This window comes from Eptesicus fuscus, chromosome 20 (assembly GCF_027574615.1).
Source record: "Eptesicus fuscus isolate TK198812 chromosome 20, DD_ASM_mEF_20220401, whole genome shotgun sequence".
Taxonomy (NCBI): domain Eukaryota; kingdom Metazoa; phylum Chordata; class Mammalia; order Chiroptera; family Vespertilionidae; genus Eptesicus; species Eptesicus fuscus.
This window is the reverse complement of record NC_072492.1, coordinates 18439045-18458257: the sequence shown is the minus strand read 5'-3', so window position 1 is coordinate 18458257 and position 19213 is coordinate 18439045. Positions and strand designations below refer to the sequence as shown.

General features: G+C 36.4%; 1 protein-coding gene and 1 non-coding gene across 4 annotated transcripts in view; one reads left to right on the top strand and one right to left on the bottom strand.

Moving 5' to 3' along the window:
• TAOK1 (TAO kinase 1) overlaps positions 1–19213 on the top strand; it is a 130981-nt gene that overhangs the window by 71413 nt on the left and 40355 nt on the right. Inside the window, exons 7-12 of one of the 3 annotated variants that reach the window (XM_028154968.2) lie at positions 751–864; positions 3725–3816; positions 8228–8321; positions 10028–10109; positions 15485–15652; positions 18251–18454. In XM_028154968.2, coding sequence (XP_028010769.1) covers positions 751–864; positions 3725–3816; positions 8228–8321; positions 10028–10109; positions 15485–15652; positions 18251–18454 — 754 coding nt within the window. Of the gene's footprint in view, positions 1–750; positions 865–1837; positions 1942–3724; positions 3817–8227; positions 8322–10027; positions 10110–15484; positions 15653–18250; positions 18455–19213 lie in introns of those variants that run through there. The other 2 variants (XM_054709492.1, XM_054709491.1) reach the window with 2 other exon arrangements.
• On the bottom strand, positions 5174–5304 carry LOC114233881 (small Cajal body-specific RNA 24). The gene has a single exon (XR_003620069.1). It is a non-coding gene; the product is annotated as a small Cajal body-specific RNA 24 (non-coding RNA).

Genomic DNA, 19213 nt, shown 5'->3' with positions numbered 1-19213 from the left:
TCTAGAGGGTACTATGCTAAGTGATATAAGTTAAGCAGAGAAAGAAATACTGTATAGTTTCACTTATATGTGGAATCTAAAACAGAAACCGATCATTGGGATGATTACCAGAAGGGAGTGGGTGGGAAGATGGCTGAAATGAAAAGGGGAAAAGGACTATAATCAATAACATTGTGATAAGTTTGCACAGTGACAGATGATTACTAAAGTTAGTCGGGTGATCACGTTATAAGGTATAAAAATGTCAAATCACTATATTGTACACCTGAAACTAATAAACCAATATAAGATTGTATACCACTATACTTAAATTTAAAATTTTTTTAAGTTAAATAATGAAAAATTGGGCATGATATTTTAATTGGGCATAATATTTTACATTAAGTGGGGTACTCCGAAATCTTATATTTATGAAGAAATGGCCAGCTAATTAAATTCTACTTTTAAAACCATTATTTGTACAAGTAAATAGGAACTCAAATATAGATTATATGCTCCAGTTTGTCTACCTTTTGTTTTTACTGCTATTTTGTCTTCTTTTAGAAAATTGTTCCTATATATTTATATGAATTTTATATTTCTTTGTTTTCTAATTTAGATCTTAATCCTTACTATTCCAATTGAAAGAGTATCCTAGAACTTATTTTTATTTTTTCTTCCCTACTTTACAAATTTTTGTTTGAATTTTATTGTTTTCAACATAATCTAATGAAAGAAAAAGAAATAATTTTCTGTGTTCCTTAAACCCAGAGATATCAAAGCAGGAAATATTCTTCTGACAGAACCAGGCCAGGTGAAACTTGCTGACTTTGGATCTGCTTCCATGGCATCTCCTGCCAATTCTTTTGTGGGAACGCCATATTGGTAAGACTAATCCTATCTGATATTGATTCTCATAATTTAAATAAATAATGTGTGGTTGTACTTTTTTCAGATGTCTTTTTCCTGGAAATGTAATGCTATTTTGAATGTTTTAACTTTAAGCATTATAGTTAGTTTCAAATATAGATTTGGAGTGCTACCCTTGCATATCCTATTTTTACTCATGGTCCACGTTTTCTTTCGTATTGTTATCTGCCTCATATGTTGGGTGTGGAAGTGAAAAAATTTCAATAAAAATTGAAGTGGGGAGTAGATAGGAATGGTAAGTGGAAAATTTTGTTTTCTTTAGGTTTATATTTACTATATATCAGTGATCTTCAGACTAAGATACCTCAAGACTGGTAGCTAATTTGGAGTTTTGGGTGTTGTTTTTTATATGTTATAGAGAATTTAAAATACACATAAAAGTCAACAAGAGTGCCCTGGCCGGGTAGCTCAGTTGGTTAGAGCATCGTCCCCATGTGCGAGGGTGTGGGTTCTATCCTCAGGGCACATACCAATGAATGCATAAATAAATGGAAAAATAAACTGATGTTTCCCTCTCCAATCAATCAAACAATAAAAGAAATTTAAAGTCAAGAAAGGTATAATAAATCCTCACATACCACTCACCCCAACAACATTATCCCATGGCCATTCCCAACCTATGTATTTACTCCTCCCCCCTTCTTCTCCACCCCTCAGTTATTTTGAAGCAAATTCTAGACAACATGTAATTTTAACCATAAATAATTCAGTATTAATGTCAGCAAGTTTGAAGGGAATAATTTTCAACGTCTATCCATATGTGTCCTATTTCTGAGTGTATGCAGAGAGTGTTGTCTTAGGTCCACTACATCTTTTTTCCCGTGGTAGCTAATTTGGAGTTTTGGGTGTTGTTTTTTCAAATCTCCTTTCAAATCTCCTTTCTTCCACTTCATAAAAGAAAGGCTTCTTGCCCATTCTGAAAATTATAATGATGCATTGCCCTGAGATATAAAAGCTTCAAAGCAACACCAGAGGGACAATTTCAGAATATAATCTGTAAGAAACATTGAAGAATCAGGACACAAACTCTTGGTAAGGCCTGGTGCCTTTTTTATCATCTCTTTTCTCATTTCTTTATTCCTTCCTTTTTTTTTCCTCCCCAGTTATCTTCTCTCCCTTCTTTTTTTTTCTAATTGTAGAATTCATAACTGAGATGGTTGTCATGGGGACACATTAATATGTTATTTGTATTGAAAAATGAAGTCAGATTTTTTCTGACAGATGATTCTGATTCAACTGATTAATAGCATGAACACTGGCTTTGCTAATTAAGTTATATGGTTTTGATAAATTGAATGAGCTAATTCTGCAGCTCCAAGTTTTAAATACCTTTAAAGCAGATATACAATATACTGTATGTGTGTATGCTGCGAATTATATCTTTTGCAAATATTAAATTATTAATATTTAGGTATAAACTCAAATGTGCAAGGGTATACTAGTTGTTATAATTTCACTGGAGGTAAATGAATAAAAAAAATTTGAAGACCACTGTTCCAGAAGACCAAAAATTTTTTATGTGGACCCTAGTTTAGATAGAGCCTCCCTCCCCTATATAAAACAAAGGTTCTGTGAGCAAATAATATTTCTTAATGGTTCTCTTTAGAAATTAATGGTGAATATTAGATATTTTAAAAGCCCCGAAGTTCTCAATTTAAAAAAATTAATTGTTTACTTTTGTTTAAACTTAATTTCCCAAACTTACTTCAACATTTTAAAGAACACATTGGAAACACCCAATTATTGATGATTGAAAATTTACTTTATTTACATATTTGTTATTTTGGGTTTTTTTAGTTTTTCTTCATATTTGTTCATTTGTATGTAGTGTATTTGGAACACAGGAACTAGGCAATATCTACATGTCTTTGCATGAGCGCACACACAGGGTTCCTGGTGACAAACTCATTAAAGAAGTTGGCGAGTGTTTTTAAGTGTCTGTCTGTGCTTAACTCCAAATGCAAATGAAGTGTAAGGTTAAAATACCATCAAAAATGTTAGACTCTTAAAAAAAATGTTAGACTCAAGTTGAAGATATGAGTTAATGTTTCATTTTATAACCAAGATACCTATAAGATTGATAATTGATTGTTTCAGTTGTGAGTCTCCCTAGACACTTTTTAAAATTTTTTATTGATTTCAGAGGGAGGAAGGGAGAGGGAGAAAGAGATAGAAACATCAATGATGAGAGAATCATTGATTGGCTGCCTCCTGCTTGCTCCCTACTGGGGATTGAGCCTGCAACCCCAAATCAAACCAGGACCTCCTGTTTCGTGGGTCAACACTCAACCACTGAGCAACACCAGCCAGGCTAAGACACTTTTATCACAGAACACTATTTTTATTTGAAAGAAAGAGTGACAGACTATGGTAATTAGTGTTGGTTATTATGGCAAATATTTTCTTAAATAAATGGAGTGAACTTGTAACTTCAAGGAAGATAATTGCCGGTATTCATTTCCTCTTTCGAGCAAAAGTTAGATGTTTGTAATGGGATCCTGAGACCACCACTGGCCTAAAGGATATACAATATTAGAATCTGCGAGCTTGAACAGATGCAGAATATAACCCCGCTCTCTGGCATCCTTCCTTTAGGATGCTGTTATATAATCATGACAGATAGTAAAAATAAGTCTTACACTATCTGTGCAATGGTAACTGTTTACCTCACAACCTGTAATGCATTCATTTCCCATTATAAAAATTCTTATATCTAGATATATTGCCTGCACAGGTGTTCTCCATGTAGATAGTCATTATATTTTAATGAATAGTATAAATTTTTTTTAACTTTAAATGACGTTTTATGTTTTAGGATGGCCCCAGAAGTAATTTTAGCCATGGATGAAGGACAGTATGATGGCAAAGTAGATGTATGGTCTCTTGGAATAACATGTATTGAACTAGGTAAGCATTCTTTTTTATTACTGTGTAGTAAGATTTAATCAATGTCTTACCTCAATTTCTGTACCAAATTATAGGTTTGGTTTTTATTTTGTCAGTTACTAAAGGAAGCAATAAATTAAAAGTTTTCATTTTGGTGACCAGTTATTTTTATATGTATTAGGTTAGGTATATTATATTTGCCCCGTTAAATTAGATCTAAAAAAATTTTCACTATGGGTCAAAGTATCTATGTCTAATATTAATGAGTATTTGTTAAACACCTGGACTATGTCTATACTTACTAGATTTACCATGTATAGCAGATCTCTAAAGCATTCATGAATTACTTACCTCTACCTAAGATACTTATGACTTTAAGTTAGGTATGATAATTAGAAGTCAGGCTATATGTCATATTGTATGTAGTATTTTGATTTTGTGCACACATTTTATTCTGTTGCCCATGAATGGAACTGTGCTTAAGGCAGTAGACTATCATAACTTTACTAACATTCTCACTATAAGTAAACTAGGTGGGTAATTGAACTGTCACTGTAATCAAAAGATGATGAACATCTTCTTGCTCTTGATTCCCCAAGCTACCCGCTCTCCCACCCCCCGCCACCCCACATTAGCCCAATATCCTTTCCTTTTTTTCTTCTTACAGGAGTATTCTATTAAACTTTATTTAAAAGTGGGAAATATGCCGAAACCGGTTTGGCTCAGTGGATAGAGCGTCGGCCTGCGGACTCGGGTCCCAGGTTCGATTCCGGTCAGGGACATGTGCCTTGGTTGCAGGCACATCCCCAGTGGGGGGTGTGCAAGAGGCAGCTGATCGATGTTTCTCTCTCATCGATGTTTCTAACTCTCTATCCTTCTCTCTTCCTCTCTGTAAAAAATCAATAAAATATATATATTTTTTAAAAAGTGGGAAATATTGGGAATATTTACTTCAACACTTCTAGTAGTAATCAAGGATTGAAAAGAACATGTTAATAGTAAAATCCATATGTAATTTTGATAAATCATTATCAACCTGGGTTTGTTAGTAGTTTTTTAAAACAAGTAATAGGGAAATTGAGATAAAAATAAAAGTAAAGATTGCTTATCATTACACAGTAGATGAATATTGTAATTTCCAATACAACCAGACTGTTTCTACCTTGCAGTCTTAATATTTTTCCAAAATACTATTTTTGCTTGTATTGGAATTCCTATATTAACGATTGCCTTCAGGCTTTATATCATTTTTAAGTTTGACAACATCAGTAAACTGAGGTTTGGAGACTATCATAATGCCATTTTCTTCTGATCTTTTGGTCTGAATTTGAGGTTTATAAAATGTTTCTTCCATTTGAAATTATCTTTTTTTTTTTATATATGTCAGTAGTGGAATGATCCACCCTTTTTACTTGCAAAGGATGAAAAGAAAACTACTATATTTTTCAAGGACATTTGCAAAGAGTTTTTTTTTACCTTAAGAAGAAATTAAATAAAAGTAAATGTCCAGCCTGGCTGGTGTGAACGTCAACCCAGTAACCAAGGGGTCATGGGTTCCATTCCAGTCAGGGCACATGCCTGGGTTGCCGGCTCGATCCCCAGTAAGGGGACATGCAGGAGGCAGCCAATTAATGATTCTCTCTCATCTTTGATGTTTCTATCTCTAAAAATCAAGAAAAACATTTTTTTTAATGTTAGACCATTTAAAAATTTACTCTTATAGGTTATCATAGAAACAAGTTATTTCATTCATTCAGAATTTCTTCAGTAGCTATCCGCTTCCTAAACTATTTAGCTGGTGAACCATGATAACCCAGAATGGAGTATCACGAGTCATCTGATTAAAGGAGAGAGATCCCACAGACCAATATCCTGGTTTGGGAAAACAGAACCTAATGAGGGTATCCATGCAAGTGTGCAGTCAGGTTTGGAGGATCAGAGCCCTAGTGGGCATTCATACCTAGAGGTGGCTCAATTTGGTCTATCAGAGTCCAAGTAGGTTGAGGAGGTTACAGTATGGAGAGCAATATATTGTACGATATCAGAGGACATCAATTCAACACACAGTGCCTCATCAAAAAGGGCTTTCCTCATGACGACTTATGAGGAGAGCCTCACTGTAGTTTGGATGGGATATCAGAAACTGAGTGGACTCAGTTGTTTGATTATCATCCTATGCACCAAAGGGTCGCCGGTTCCATTCCAGCTCAGGACACCTACCCAGGCTGTGTGTTTGATCCCCGGTTGGGGTGAGTGCATGCAGGAGGCAACCAATCAATGTTTCTCACATTGATGTCTCTCCCTCCCTCACTCTCCCTCTCGCTTTCTCTCTCTCTAGAATCAATAAAAAGAAAACATGTTTTAAAAAAGAAAAAGAAACTGAGTGGGTGAAGAGGACATTTACACTGTAGAGTGACTTGGAATGGGGTTTCAAAGCTTCAGCAGGGAAAGGGGGACATCTGCTCACAAGAAAGGGCAGTGGCAACAAGAGACTGGTTACATACAGGGGGAATTTATCAAATAAAATATATTAAGAATAATCAGAGCAAGGTTTTTCATTGTCAGAGAAAGTTATTACATATAATGGAGAAAAAGCTCCAATAAATATTATGGTATTGGATTGGATTTGAGATACTGTAGTGAACACAATTGTTTTCAATAGACATATAAGTGATTAATGTGCATGTATGTATATAATTATAGGGTGTCCCCCAAAAATGTATACACACACTTTGAATAATTATAAAGGCAGTGTTTATTAAAATACATTTCATTTTCAAAATTGAGCCATCAGCTGTTAAAATGTATATACATATTTTTGGGACACCCTGTATATTAGTGTACATGTATGTGTTCCCTAACTTTATCCACTGAAAAGATCTAAGAGTAGTGACAACTCAGTAGCAATGAGCACATCTATTGCCATAGCTCTTCAAGAGAAACAATTGATCCAGTGTCTGAAATAGGGAAAGTACCAGATGAACCTGGAACATCTTAGTGTCTTAAATTTTACTTTAAGACATGACCTTAACACAAGACTTTTGAATGTCCTTCTATGAGTTTGTCTTATGATTAAATTTAGGTTATAGGCCGAAACCGGTTTGGCTCAGTGGATAGAGCGTCGGCCTGCGGACTGAAAGGTCCCAGGTTCGATTCCGGTCAAGGGTATGTACCTTGGTTGCGGGCACATCCCCAGTGGGGGGTGTGCAAGAGGCAGCTGATCGATGTTTCTCTATCATCGATGTTTCTAACTCTCTATCCCTCTCTCTTCCTCTCTGTAATAAAATCAATAAAATATATATTAAAAAAATTTAGGTTATATATCTTTGGCAGGAACACCACAGAACTAGATATTAAAATTTAAGACACATGTCTAGTGTCTTAAATTTTACTTTAAGACTCTAGAGAAAGAAGAGCAAATTCAGCCCAAAATAAGCAGAAGAAAGAATAGAAAAGGTCAAAGCAAAAATCAAATAGAAAACAAATACAATAGAAAAAATCAGAAACTAGTTCTTCAAGATAATTGATAAACCTCTAGCCAGATTTATCAGGCAAAAAAGAAAGAAGACACAAATTACCAATATCAGGTGTGAGAAGTGACTTCACTACAGATTTTACAGGCATTAAAAGGACTCGAATTCCATCCAGGTTGCTGCAAATGATGAGAATTGGAGAACATTGTGTTAAGTGAAATAAGCCAGTCAATGAAAGAAAAATACCACATGATCTCACTCATTTATGGATAATAAAGAACATTATAAACTTGAACAAAAAGACAGATACAGAGACAGTAAAGCATCAGACTGTCAAATTACAGGGGGAAGGTTAGGGAGAGGTGGGGGAGATAAGAGATCAATCAAAGGACTTGTATGCATGCATATAAGCATAACCAACGGATGCAAAACTCTGGGGGGTGAGGGCATATATGGGAGTGGGGTGGGGGGTGGCAATGGTAAGATATGTACACATATAATACCTTAATAAAAAAAATTGGAAAAAAAAAAAGAAAACAGAAGAAAAGAAAAAAAGACTCGAAGGATATAGTACGAATAATCTTATGTTAATAAATTTAACAACTGAGATAAAATAGACAATTTCCTTGAATGACACAAGTGATCAAAGCTCACTTTTGGTACAGAGGACATTATTTGGCATTTGATTGAAACTTGAATAGGGATTGAGGATTAGATGAAAGTCATGTATCAGCATTAATGGCCTGATTTAATGGAGGTATTATTGTTCTTTAGGAGGGTGTTCTTGTTTTAAAGTATTTAGGAATGGTAGAGGATCAATTCAGCAATTTAATCTAAATTGATTTACTTGAACATGTTTTTTTAACTCAACCTGCAATTTTTTTGCTAGGTTTGAAATTACTTAAAAAAAACTTTAACAATATTTGCAAGAACAATAACAAGTTTTCTTTCTCTTACAGCGGAAAGAAAGCCTCCTTTATTTAATATGAATGCAATGAGTGCCTTATATCACATAGCCCAAAATGAATCCCCTACACTACAGTCTAATGAATGGTGAGTATTGCTAAGAGATATATTACTCAGCATTTTATAAATTAAATGCATTCTTGTAATGTTATCAAAATGATTTCATTTCAAGTAGGTAAAATGTATTTCTATCTGAAGAGAGATGAAAATAGGCTTATTTCTGTAACAGTAGTCTAATTAATCTATCATTGCTTTGGAGTATGTTATTTTTATTGGCTTATTAAGAGACATTATTGTGTATGCTATTAGCTTGTTTAATTCCCTCAGTGAACCTGTGTTAAATAAACTCTTCACAAAGATAAATAAAATAAAATAGGTTTATTTTACCCCTATAGCATGTTTATCCTTTATTATGTCTGCTTTTCATAGCATATGCATCTCAGTGATGCTAGATGGAAGCAAAAAATATTGCTTTTTACAAAAATTTATATTTTATATTTTCTTTGAACTTTAGGAATATATATTACCCTGATTATATAATAAATAACACAACTTAAACATTAATATTTTATAACTAAAATATGTAGATTGCCATGCCATACCTATAGTGATATTTTGTTGGAGAATGGTTTATAATTTATATGGCATAAAAAACATTAAGTTCATTTATGTAAAGAAGTTTATGTAGAACTGATTGATAGTTTAAAAACTAGAATTTTTATTAGTGATAGAAAATTTTAGTGGGAAATTGATTCTTCAGGTGTATCTAGCATTGGAAAAATTATAGGAGAAACTCTAATCCTATATAATAAAGAGGTAACATGCTAATTAGACCAGATGGCTGAATGACCTTCCGGAACAACCTTCCTGACAATCCTCCGAAACCACCTTCCTGACGACCTTCTGGGCAGGGGGCAGGGCTGAGGCAGCAGCGGCTGTGAGGGCCTACTCTTGCACAATTTTCATGCATCGGACCTCTAGTATATTTAATAAATACTTTAAAATTCACAAGTAGATGTATAAATTAGCGATACTTTATTTTTTAAAGATTACATAATTAAGGCACATAAATTAGAGACATATAGAAGGAATCTTTTGGCACAGAGTTTAGTATTATGGTACATATAAATAATAAATATATTGAACACAGACTTAGATTCTTTGGGGATTCAAAAATTTTGCACAAGGAGAATAAAATGTTATTTGATATTTTAAGACAAATGATGAATTATTACTTACTGCCTTGCTCACTGAACTCTTATCATAACATGCTATAATAATATGTTGCAGACTTCTAATGTTTTAAAAATAACTTAATTTGTTTAATGGAAATTTTATCCATTTGTTCAGGGATATCAAATAGGTATACAAAATGCTCCCTCCAAAGCTAAGAGTATGCTATATAGGAGATAATCCAAGAAGCAAACAAGGGAGAGATGGCTTAGAGAAGAGAGAAAACAAATTGAGAAGGATGTCATTTTAGATTTGAATGCTAAGAAGAAAAAAATTGACTTCCTTAATTTTGCCTTAATTTAGAATGAGTTGTGTTATTATGTGAGAGCAAGATTTTTAAATAATCTGTGCAAGTTTATCTGTGAAAAATGGTAAAGGTTCACTGGTTGCTTTAGATGGTTTTCATAGATTTATATGAAATACAATAGTATGTATCGCGTCTGCTTTCTTTTATAATTTTTTCCATCTCCCCTCCCACCAATAGGCACATACCTTGATTTGTGAATCTGTTTTTTAAAGGAAATAGCAATATGTTCACTTGATACTTTCCTTTACAATAGGTCTGATTATTTTCGCAACTTTGTAGATTCTTGTCTCCAGAAAATCCCTCAAGATCGCCCTACATCAGAGGAACTTTTAAAGGTCAGTTTATACTCTTAAATCGGTTTTCTATCCCTAAGAAATTATTTTTTAAAACGTGCTTTATTCCTCTTTGATTCTGAATCAGTATTAAGTATGCTCTACCAGCCCTAGCTAGTTTGGCTCAATGGATAGAGCACTGGCCTGCTGACCAAAGGGTCCCAGGGTCGATTCCCGTCCAGGGCACATACCTTGGTTGCAGGCTCCTCCCCAGCCTGGGCCATGGTCGGGGCACCTGCAGGAGGCAACCAGTCAATGTGTTTCTTTCACATCGATATTTTTCTCTGTCTTTCCCTCTCTCTTCCACTCTCTATAATCAATGGAAAAATAGCCTCGGATTAAAAAATAATAAAAAAATAAATGTTTTAAAAAAAAGAATGCTCTACCATTTTTACTAGAATATTGTTGGTAAGTTTTCTCAGATGCTAAGTTTTTCATTTGTTTTTGTTTTTTTTCCAAAATTGATTAACTGGTTTTACTGTCGCTGAATACAATATATAGTCAAATATTCAAAATAGTAATAAATGGCTACATTTTTATATATGCAAGAATATATTCATGAGTTATAAATTTTAGTTTATATGGAATAATGTTATATTTCAGTTGGCAAAACATAGTTTAATTTTAATATAATTTTATTATATCTATAATATTTTATATATTGCTGTCCTATATGAAAATACCGTATTTTCCGGCGTATAAGACGACTGGGCGTATAAGATTTTCCTGGGTTAAAAAGTCATCTTATACGCCGGAAAATACGGTAGTCCAATATATCTAATCCATTATATCTAATCCCATCAATATAGTCCAATATACCATATTTTCTGGCATATAAAATGACTTTTTAACCCAGGAAAATCTTATACGCCCAGTTGTCTTATACGCCGGAAAGTACAGTAATATGAAAGAAAATGGTGTGATATATTTATGTAAATATTGTGGGAGGAGAGAGATTTCAAGAGAAACTTAAAAATGGTTATCGTTTTTGTTTCCTTTCTGAAAATATCTTTTTCTAACTTAATGAAAATATTTTTTAATTATTTAAATTCTACTCAGTTTTCAATAGATTTGTTGCTTAATTTAAACACATTGGTATCCTTTATATTCTCAAAAAATTATTTCATTTGTAGGCTTACCATCTTCTTAATAACAGTAGTAGTATTGTTGAAATTAATATACGTCCTAAAACATCTAGTTAAGACATTATTAGTAAATAGGATTTGTGTCTATCTCTATATGATCCTAAGGAATCTTATTGATTTTCACTACAAGATATAAGTAGACTTTCATTACATGAATGTTTTAGAGTTTCAAAGAGGTTCAGCTTATTTTCACTGAACAGCAGTTAAAGATACAAAGAAAACCTTCATATATATATTCAGTAGTATTGTTTGCAACCATAGTATGTTGAAGAGCAATAAAGTTTCAGTAATGAAAGCCTGAATAAATAGGTACTCATTGCAGCAACAAAATGTTCAGTATACCTAGGAATTATGTTAGTGAAAAATAAGCAAGATCTATATGTAGAAAATTATTAAACTTAGAAATATATTATTGTTTTATAAGAAGACTGAATATTGGCCCGAGCACTTGACTCAGTTGGTTGGAGTATTCATTGCCCCATGCACCAGAAGGGTTGCAGGTTCAATTCCTGGTTGGGGCACAGGCTGAGGCTGCAGTTTTGATCCCCAGTCAGGGTGTGTATGGGAGGCAACTGATCAATGTTTCTATCTCCCTTCCTCTCTCTCTCTAAAATCAATAAATATGTCCTCAGGTGAGGATTAAATACTAATAATCCTATCCTATCTAATAAAGAGGGAATATGCTAATTGACCATCACTCCGTCACAAAGATGGCTGCACCCACAGCTGAGGCCAAGTTCCCACAAGGAGCCTTAACCAGCAATCAGCAGGGACCTGAGGCTACACCCTCCCCCAACCCCGTGGGGCTTGACAGGGGACCTCAGGCCGTGTCCCCCACCCAGCAAGGCTTGACAGGGGATCTCAGGCTGCGCCCCACCCGGCAGGGCTTGACAGGGGATCTCAGGCTGCTCCCCCCACCTGGCGGGGCTTGACAGGGGACTTCAGGCCATGCCCCCCACCCAGCAGGGCTTGACAGGGGACCTCAAGGTGCGCTTCCCGTCCTGGTGCTGGGCTAGGGGACCTCAGGCTGCTCCCCCCGCCCAGCGCTAGGCCGGGGGACCTCAGGCCGTGCCCCCCACCCAGTGGGGCTTGACGGGGGACCTCAAGGTGCGCTTCCCATCCTGGTGCTGGGCTAGGGGACCTCAGGCTGCGTCCCCCCCACCAGGTGGGGCTTGAGAGGGGACCTGAGGCTGCGTCCCCCTGCCTGACTGGGCTTGACAGGGGACCTCAAGATGCACCCCCAATGCTGGGTCGGGGGAACTCAGGCCGCGCTCCCGCCCAGTGGGGCTTGACGGGGGACCTGAGGCTATGCCCCCTGCCCGACAAGGCTTGACAAGGGTGGGACTGGCCAGGTCTGGATCTAGTCCATTTGTGGGGTGGCGGGGGGGCTGGGGCTGGGTCTCACGTGATTTTGAGGTGCATGTGGGTGGGCAGGGACTTGACTCTGGGTCCCGTGGTGAGCCCCAGACTCTGACAGGAGGAAGGTTTTCATATACATTTTACTAATTTTCTTTCATCTCTGACACTTCTATTTTAGAGAAAGGGCAAATAGCAATATTAAATCATTTCTCCTAATTAATCCCCTTTTAATGTGCACGAATTTTGTGCACTGTGTCACTAGTAATCCTATATAATAAAAGCCTAATATGCTAATTGTCCCCTCGGGCGGTCACTTGACCGGGAGACCAGGAGTTCAACCACTCACTATGATGTGCGCTGGCCACCAGGAGGCGGCACGAAACATGGCGGGCGTTGGCGGCACACTGTGACTTCTGGCCGGCTACCTGGGGGGTAGGGGTGACGGGGACGGAGGTGCGTTGAGAATGCGGGGTGTCTGCCAAACTCACTCACTTCCCCTGCTACCCTCCCCCAGAACACCAGGGCTTGCGTGCTAGGGAAGCCCCCGCTCTCAGGTGCCAGGCACCGCGAAGAGCCCACCCTGCTCCCGCATGGCCTCTTCAGGGTGTGCCGGGCACAGCTGCTGGGACCGCAGGCGCCAGTCAGGCTCCCCGTGGGTTCGTGCAGGAGCCGGTCTGGAGAGAGAGTGCTACCCATCCGGCTTCCGTGCAGTGCTGCTGGGTGGCCCAGAGGCCCACGCTGCACCCCGGCCCGCGGCATCTGGCCGCACTCACCACATCTCCACATGGGGATTCAGGCACAGTGACTCAGGCGGAGCGGGGCAAGCCGGGGCCTGGGGACTCAGGTGCTACTCAGGGCCCAGAGGTCACCTGGGACCTGCCCTTCCATGCCCGATGCTTGCACTTCGATCGCCGGCCAAGCCTAGGGACCACACCCCTGCACTAATTTCGTGCACCAAGCCTCTAGTAATAATAATCCTATATAATAAAAGCATAGTATGCAAATTGTCCCCTCTACTAGAGTTCTTCCAGGAGTTCTACCAGGGGGCAGGGTGGCCGGGGGAAAGGAGGGAGGCCCCAGCCAGCAGCCTCTAGGGACCCTACCAGTGCAAGAATTTCGTGCACTGGACCTCTAGTAATAATAATAATAGAAGAAGACTTTATATTGTAGATAGTGGTACATACCAAGAAACTTAAGGCTCAGGAAAAAGGAAGAATGTTACTGCCTTCTTACACTTGCCTAAGGATAAACTCTTTTGACAAAAATCTAACCCACCAGGGTCAAGTATTTGGTATTTGGAGAATAGATCCCAACTACAAGTAGTATTCATTTACTTTTATTGAATTCTGAGTGTATTGGCACAGCCTTATTGGAAAGTATCTATCAAGTGCTTCTTTTTCTTTGGCCTAATTACATTTCTGTCACAGTCCATCATAAAGAGAAAAAAAAAGAAAAGTTTTTTTAATGTATGAAGCTATTTATCTCAAATAAAAATTGGAAATAACCATCCAGAATTAGGATAATGCTTAAATAATTTTGGCATAAACGTTTGATGAAATGTTCTGTAGACATGTTTATGAGTTGAAATAACATAATACTGATGACAAAGAAAGTAGAATAAAATATATAGTTAACAACTCTGCATAATGAAGAAATAAATTGAACAAAGAAGGTAAAGGTGTTATATAAGAATTGAAGAGCATCTCATTAACTCAGGGTAGAAGGAATCTTTCTGCAATCTATATGCTAACTATGTATTCACAAAACAAAATCTATACATAGAAAATTTCTGAAAAATACACCATCACTGGGATATAAAGTACAGCATAAAGAATGTAATCAATAATATTATAGTAATTATGTATGGTGCCAGGTGGGTACTAGACTTATTGGGAGGATCACTTCATAAGTTTTTAAAATAACCACTATGCTGTACACCTGAAACTAATATAATATTGAATATCAACTGTAATTAAAAAAATGAAAGAAAAGAAAGATACCAAAATGTAACAGTGGTACTTCTAATGGTGGAGTCATTCTTTCAATTTTTCTGTATTTGATAAGGTTAAGCTTTATTAAATGTTAATAGTAAAAATCACTAATAATGCCCAGCAAGTATGGCTCAGTGTTTGAGGGGTGACCCATAAACCAGGAGTTCACAGTTCAATTCCGGTGAGGGCCTATGCCCCGATTAGGGGCTCAATCCCCCGTAGGGGATGTGCAGGAGGCAGCTGATCAATGATTCTCTCTCATCATTGATATTTCTATCTTTTCCTCCCTCTCCCTTCCTCTCTCTGAAATTAATAAAACCATATTTTTAAAAAGAAATTAAAAATCACTAATATAATGGCTTTTAATCAGCTGCTAGTGTTTTATGAAGTGTTGCTTATGAAACATATAAAGAAGCCAATAATATTAAGGTTTTATGTGACATAAAACCACCATCAGTAAATACATTCCTGTTGAAACCTAACTAAGAACTAACATGCCTTAACTATGAAATCAGCAGTTCTAGAATATGTAAACCTTTATTTAGCCTTTATTTAGGGCTCTAATTTAATAATTGAACTTAATTCTTAGAGTTTAATTAGACTTTGATTATTTTAACTCAGCATTTTCAGTTGGCCAACAAAAGTACTATGTTCAAAGTTTTTATAAAATTTGCAGGGGTAGTTATGTAGGCACAGAGTATGTATGTGCAAATGACAACTTTGTAAATGAAAGAAGTCAGAAGTATAGTAGAACTAGATAGCTATAGATTATATTAAATATCTATCATAATTATTTAGGATAGTAATTCTAGGAGGGGTACATTTGTACTAATTAAAAAATATATACAGCATAGGTTTTAACTTTTTACTTTCTCTTATCCAGCACATGTTTGTTCTTCGGGAACGCCCTGAAACAGTGTTAATAGATCTCATTCAAAGGACAAAGGATGCAGTAAGAGAGCTGGACAATCTGCAATATAGAAAAATGAAAAAACTCCTTTTCCAGGAGGCACATAATGGACCAGCGGTAGAAGCACAGGAAGAAGAAGAGGTAATAAGAAATTACTGAAATATTGAGCTCTCTTCATTGGCTTCTTTCCTTATGTAGTCTGTCTTGTCACAAATCTTTTAGATCAGTGGTTCCTAGATTGTGTTTTCTTACCTGGATCCCAGGTGGGAAAAAGATTTTGCATTATTTAAACCCAACCCTTCTTAGTGTATATTGGTATAGTAAAGCCCTGCAAGTCCTTTATTAAAGAAACCTGTTCAGCTTTATTTAATGTAGTTCCTCTCAAAGTTCTTGGCCACTGAACCCCCCCCTTTTTTTTTTTTACCATTCTCCAATTTCATGGGACACACTTTTGGAAATATTTGAAATAATAAACTCTGGAAGTTGCCAATACTCACTCAGAAAGTTACCAGGTGTTCTACTTTGTCACCGTAGACACTTGATTCTTTTCAGTTCTGTACAATTTTATTCCCATCTACATAGTTCTAAAATACTCATTTTACAGATTAGTAAAGCAAGGCTCAGAATGGTTAATTCACCTTATCTTTTTCACTCTAAATATTTTCAGTTTTCTTCTTTATTCCTATTAGAATTCCAAAGCTTTGATTTTTTTGTATTACTTTCCAGTGAAGGAGATCACTTTGCATTCTGAAACCAGGAGCAGTAGTTACTTACTTTCTTTTTAATAGTGCTGCATAGTTAATGAACTATAAAATACAATACTTTCTTAACTTACAATTTTGTTTTTATTTTATTTTATTCTTATAATAGTCATTAGAAAATTGTTTGGGGCTATTTTAAATATATGACTATTTTAGCAAAGTTGTGAAATTAATAAAATTCTAATGTAGTTAAATCTATAATTCTAATATAGCATCTTCAATAGGCTAGGGATATAAGTTCATATATGTATGAGATATATATCTATATATAGTGAGAGATATACACACCATGGGTCTATATCAGTGGTTCCCAATGTGGGGCACAGGCCTCACAGGGGGGCAATTCAAGAATGAGTTATTAACAGTGAATTTTTTGTATTTCTTATGGTTCTAGGGGCCTCATATACAGTATATAAATATATAGTGACATATTTATGCATTTTAGCTCTCTATTATATGTTTTAAAACTTCATTTGCTATTTTTTCATATCACTTCATATTATTTTTTAAACAATTTATTAGTGATTTCTTCCTCAGTACTTCAGTTGTCCTTTCGTTCTTTTATTTTTCTCTTTCATGGATGCCATGTTCTTTGGAAGCTTGTTTAAGACCAAGTTAATGGCCTTTTAGGCTTCCTCCACATGAATAGGAGTTCAATTTTTAAATAATAAGAATTATATGTCACAGGTGGGGCATGGCCAAAAAAAGATTGGGAACTACTGGTCTATATTAATTAAATTCTGCATATCTTTAAAAAATTCTGCATGTCTTATAGAATTTTGATATAGTAAGACTGCTATAATGTTGGTGCCTAAATACCATTGCTTGCCTGGTTACTTCAGAAAAACAATCTTATGATTTTGATTAAATATATAAGTAATATGTTATTTTCAATTTACACAAAAATGGATAAGAATTAATGTTAATTATATGGTGGTAGAGGATGGGCTAGAGATTATATTCTGAGGAAGAAAGGAAAATCTATCTATATATATAAAAGGCTAATATGCAAAGTGACCCCTTGGGAGTTCAACCGGAGAATGGGAGTTCGATCTCTCACTATGACATGTACTGACCACCAGGGGGCGGCACGGAACATGGCAGGCGACCAGCAGTGGCAGCGGGGCACTGAGGGAGTGAGGGAAGGAGGAGGCGGGGAACCTGATTGGCCCTGATCGCTGGCCAGGCCTAGGGACCCTACCCATGCATGAATTTCGTGCATTGGGCCTCTAGTAAATAATAAAAGCGTAATATGCTAATTAGACTGGACAGCCAAACAACCTCCTGGACGAAGCCAGGGCTGTGAGGGCCGAGCACCTTGCACGAATTTCGTGCATTGGGCCTCTAGTATACTTATACAAGGCTTCAATAAAAAATAACTAAAAGGGGTTGTTTAGCCGTAGCCAGTTTGACTCAGAGGATAGAGCGTTGGTCTATAGACTGAAGGGTCCCAGGTTTGATTCCAGTCAAGGGTGCATGCCTAGGTTGTGGGCTCGATCCCCAGTGGGGGGTGTGCGGGAGTCAGCCGATCAGTGATTCTCCCTCATCATTGATGTTTCTATCTCTCCTCCCTTCCTCTCTGAAATCAATAAAAATACTTTTTTAAAAAGGGGGGGGGGGTGTTTACAAGATTAAAAAAAAAAGTTGGGGCTTGTTTTAACCATGAGAATCATTGAGAAATGAGCATAATCTCTATATATGAGTTGTGTGGTAGAAATGGATTTTAAGAATATCAGTTTAGAGAAAATGCTACACTTTAGAAATAATCCAAAGCTGGTTAACTGACTTTTTCACACGTTTGGGTTTTTTTTACTGTCAAGGAACAGTTGGTAAACTTATTGGTTTGACAATTAAAGGGGATTTCTCATAATAGACCTGTGACTTTCTGAAGACTGTATGCCAAGCAATGTGCGAGGTACTTGTATTCAAGAATTCAAAAGAAATACCGATATTTGAACCTAATGCTCTTTTCCCTTAGGAACAAGATCATGGTGTTGGACGGACAGGAACAGTGAATAGTGTTGGAAGTAATCAGTCTATTCCCAGTATGTCCATTAGTGCCAGTAGCCAAAGCAGTAGTGTTAACAGTCTTCCAGATGCCTCAGATGACAAGAGTGAGCTGGACATGATGGAGGGAGATCATACAGTGATGTCTAATAGTTCTGTCATCCACTTAAAACCTGTGAGTATTTGGGTTTTAGTGAAAAATTTCAACTTTGGTAAATAATTTTCTTCATCTGATTAGTGTAAGAGGAATTTTTTTTTTAATGTTTCAGAAATTTGGAACAATAGGCTTGTTAATTCCCAATGTAATGTATGCATTTGGGAAACTAATGTTTTGAGAATATAAAAATAATGTTTTTTTAAATTTTAGAAGAAAGAAATACAGAAATAAGATATGTATTATTTGAAGTACTAAGATGAAAAATAAAGTATTTTAAAATAGTAAGTATACACATGAAATTAGTGATAATGGTTACTTTTGGGGAGTAGGAGAAAGGGTTAAGATGATCAAAAGTAACTTTGGGCCCTGGCCAGTGTTAGACCATCGTCCCATGCATCTAAGGGTCATGGACACAATTTCCTGTCAAGGCGCATGCCTGAGGCAACCAATCGAAGTTTCTTTCTTTCTCTCCCTCTCCCTTCCTCGCTCTCTTGAATCAATGAAGATCATATCCTCAGGTGAGGATAAAAAAAATAACTTTTGCATTATCCGTGTTTACATGTTTAAAATAAAATTGAGTGTAGTTTATGCATAATCCACAGATACAGACAATAGTGCAGTGAAGGCCTGGGGAGGGGACAGGAGTGGGGAGGAAGGGGTGAATGGGGGTAAAAGGGGAACATCTGTAATACTTTCAACAATAAAGATAAATTTTTAAAAAAATTGAGTGTAGTTACAGAAAAGTATTAATTCTGTATATAAGAAATAGGGTTGTAT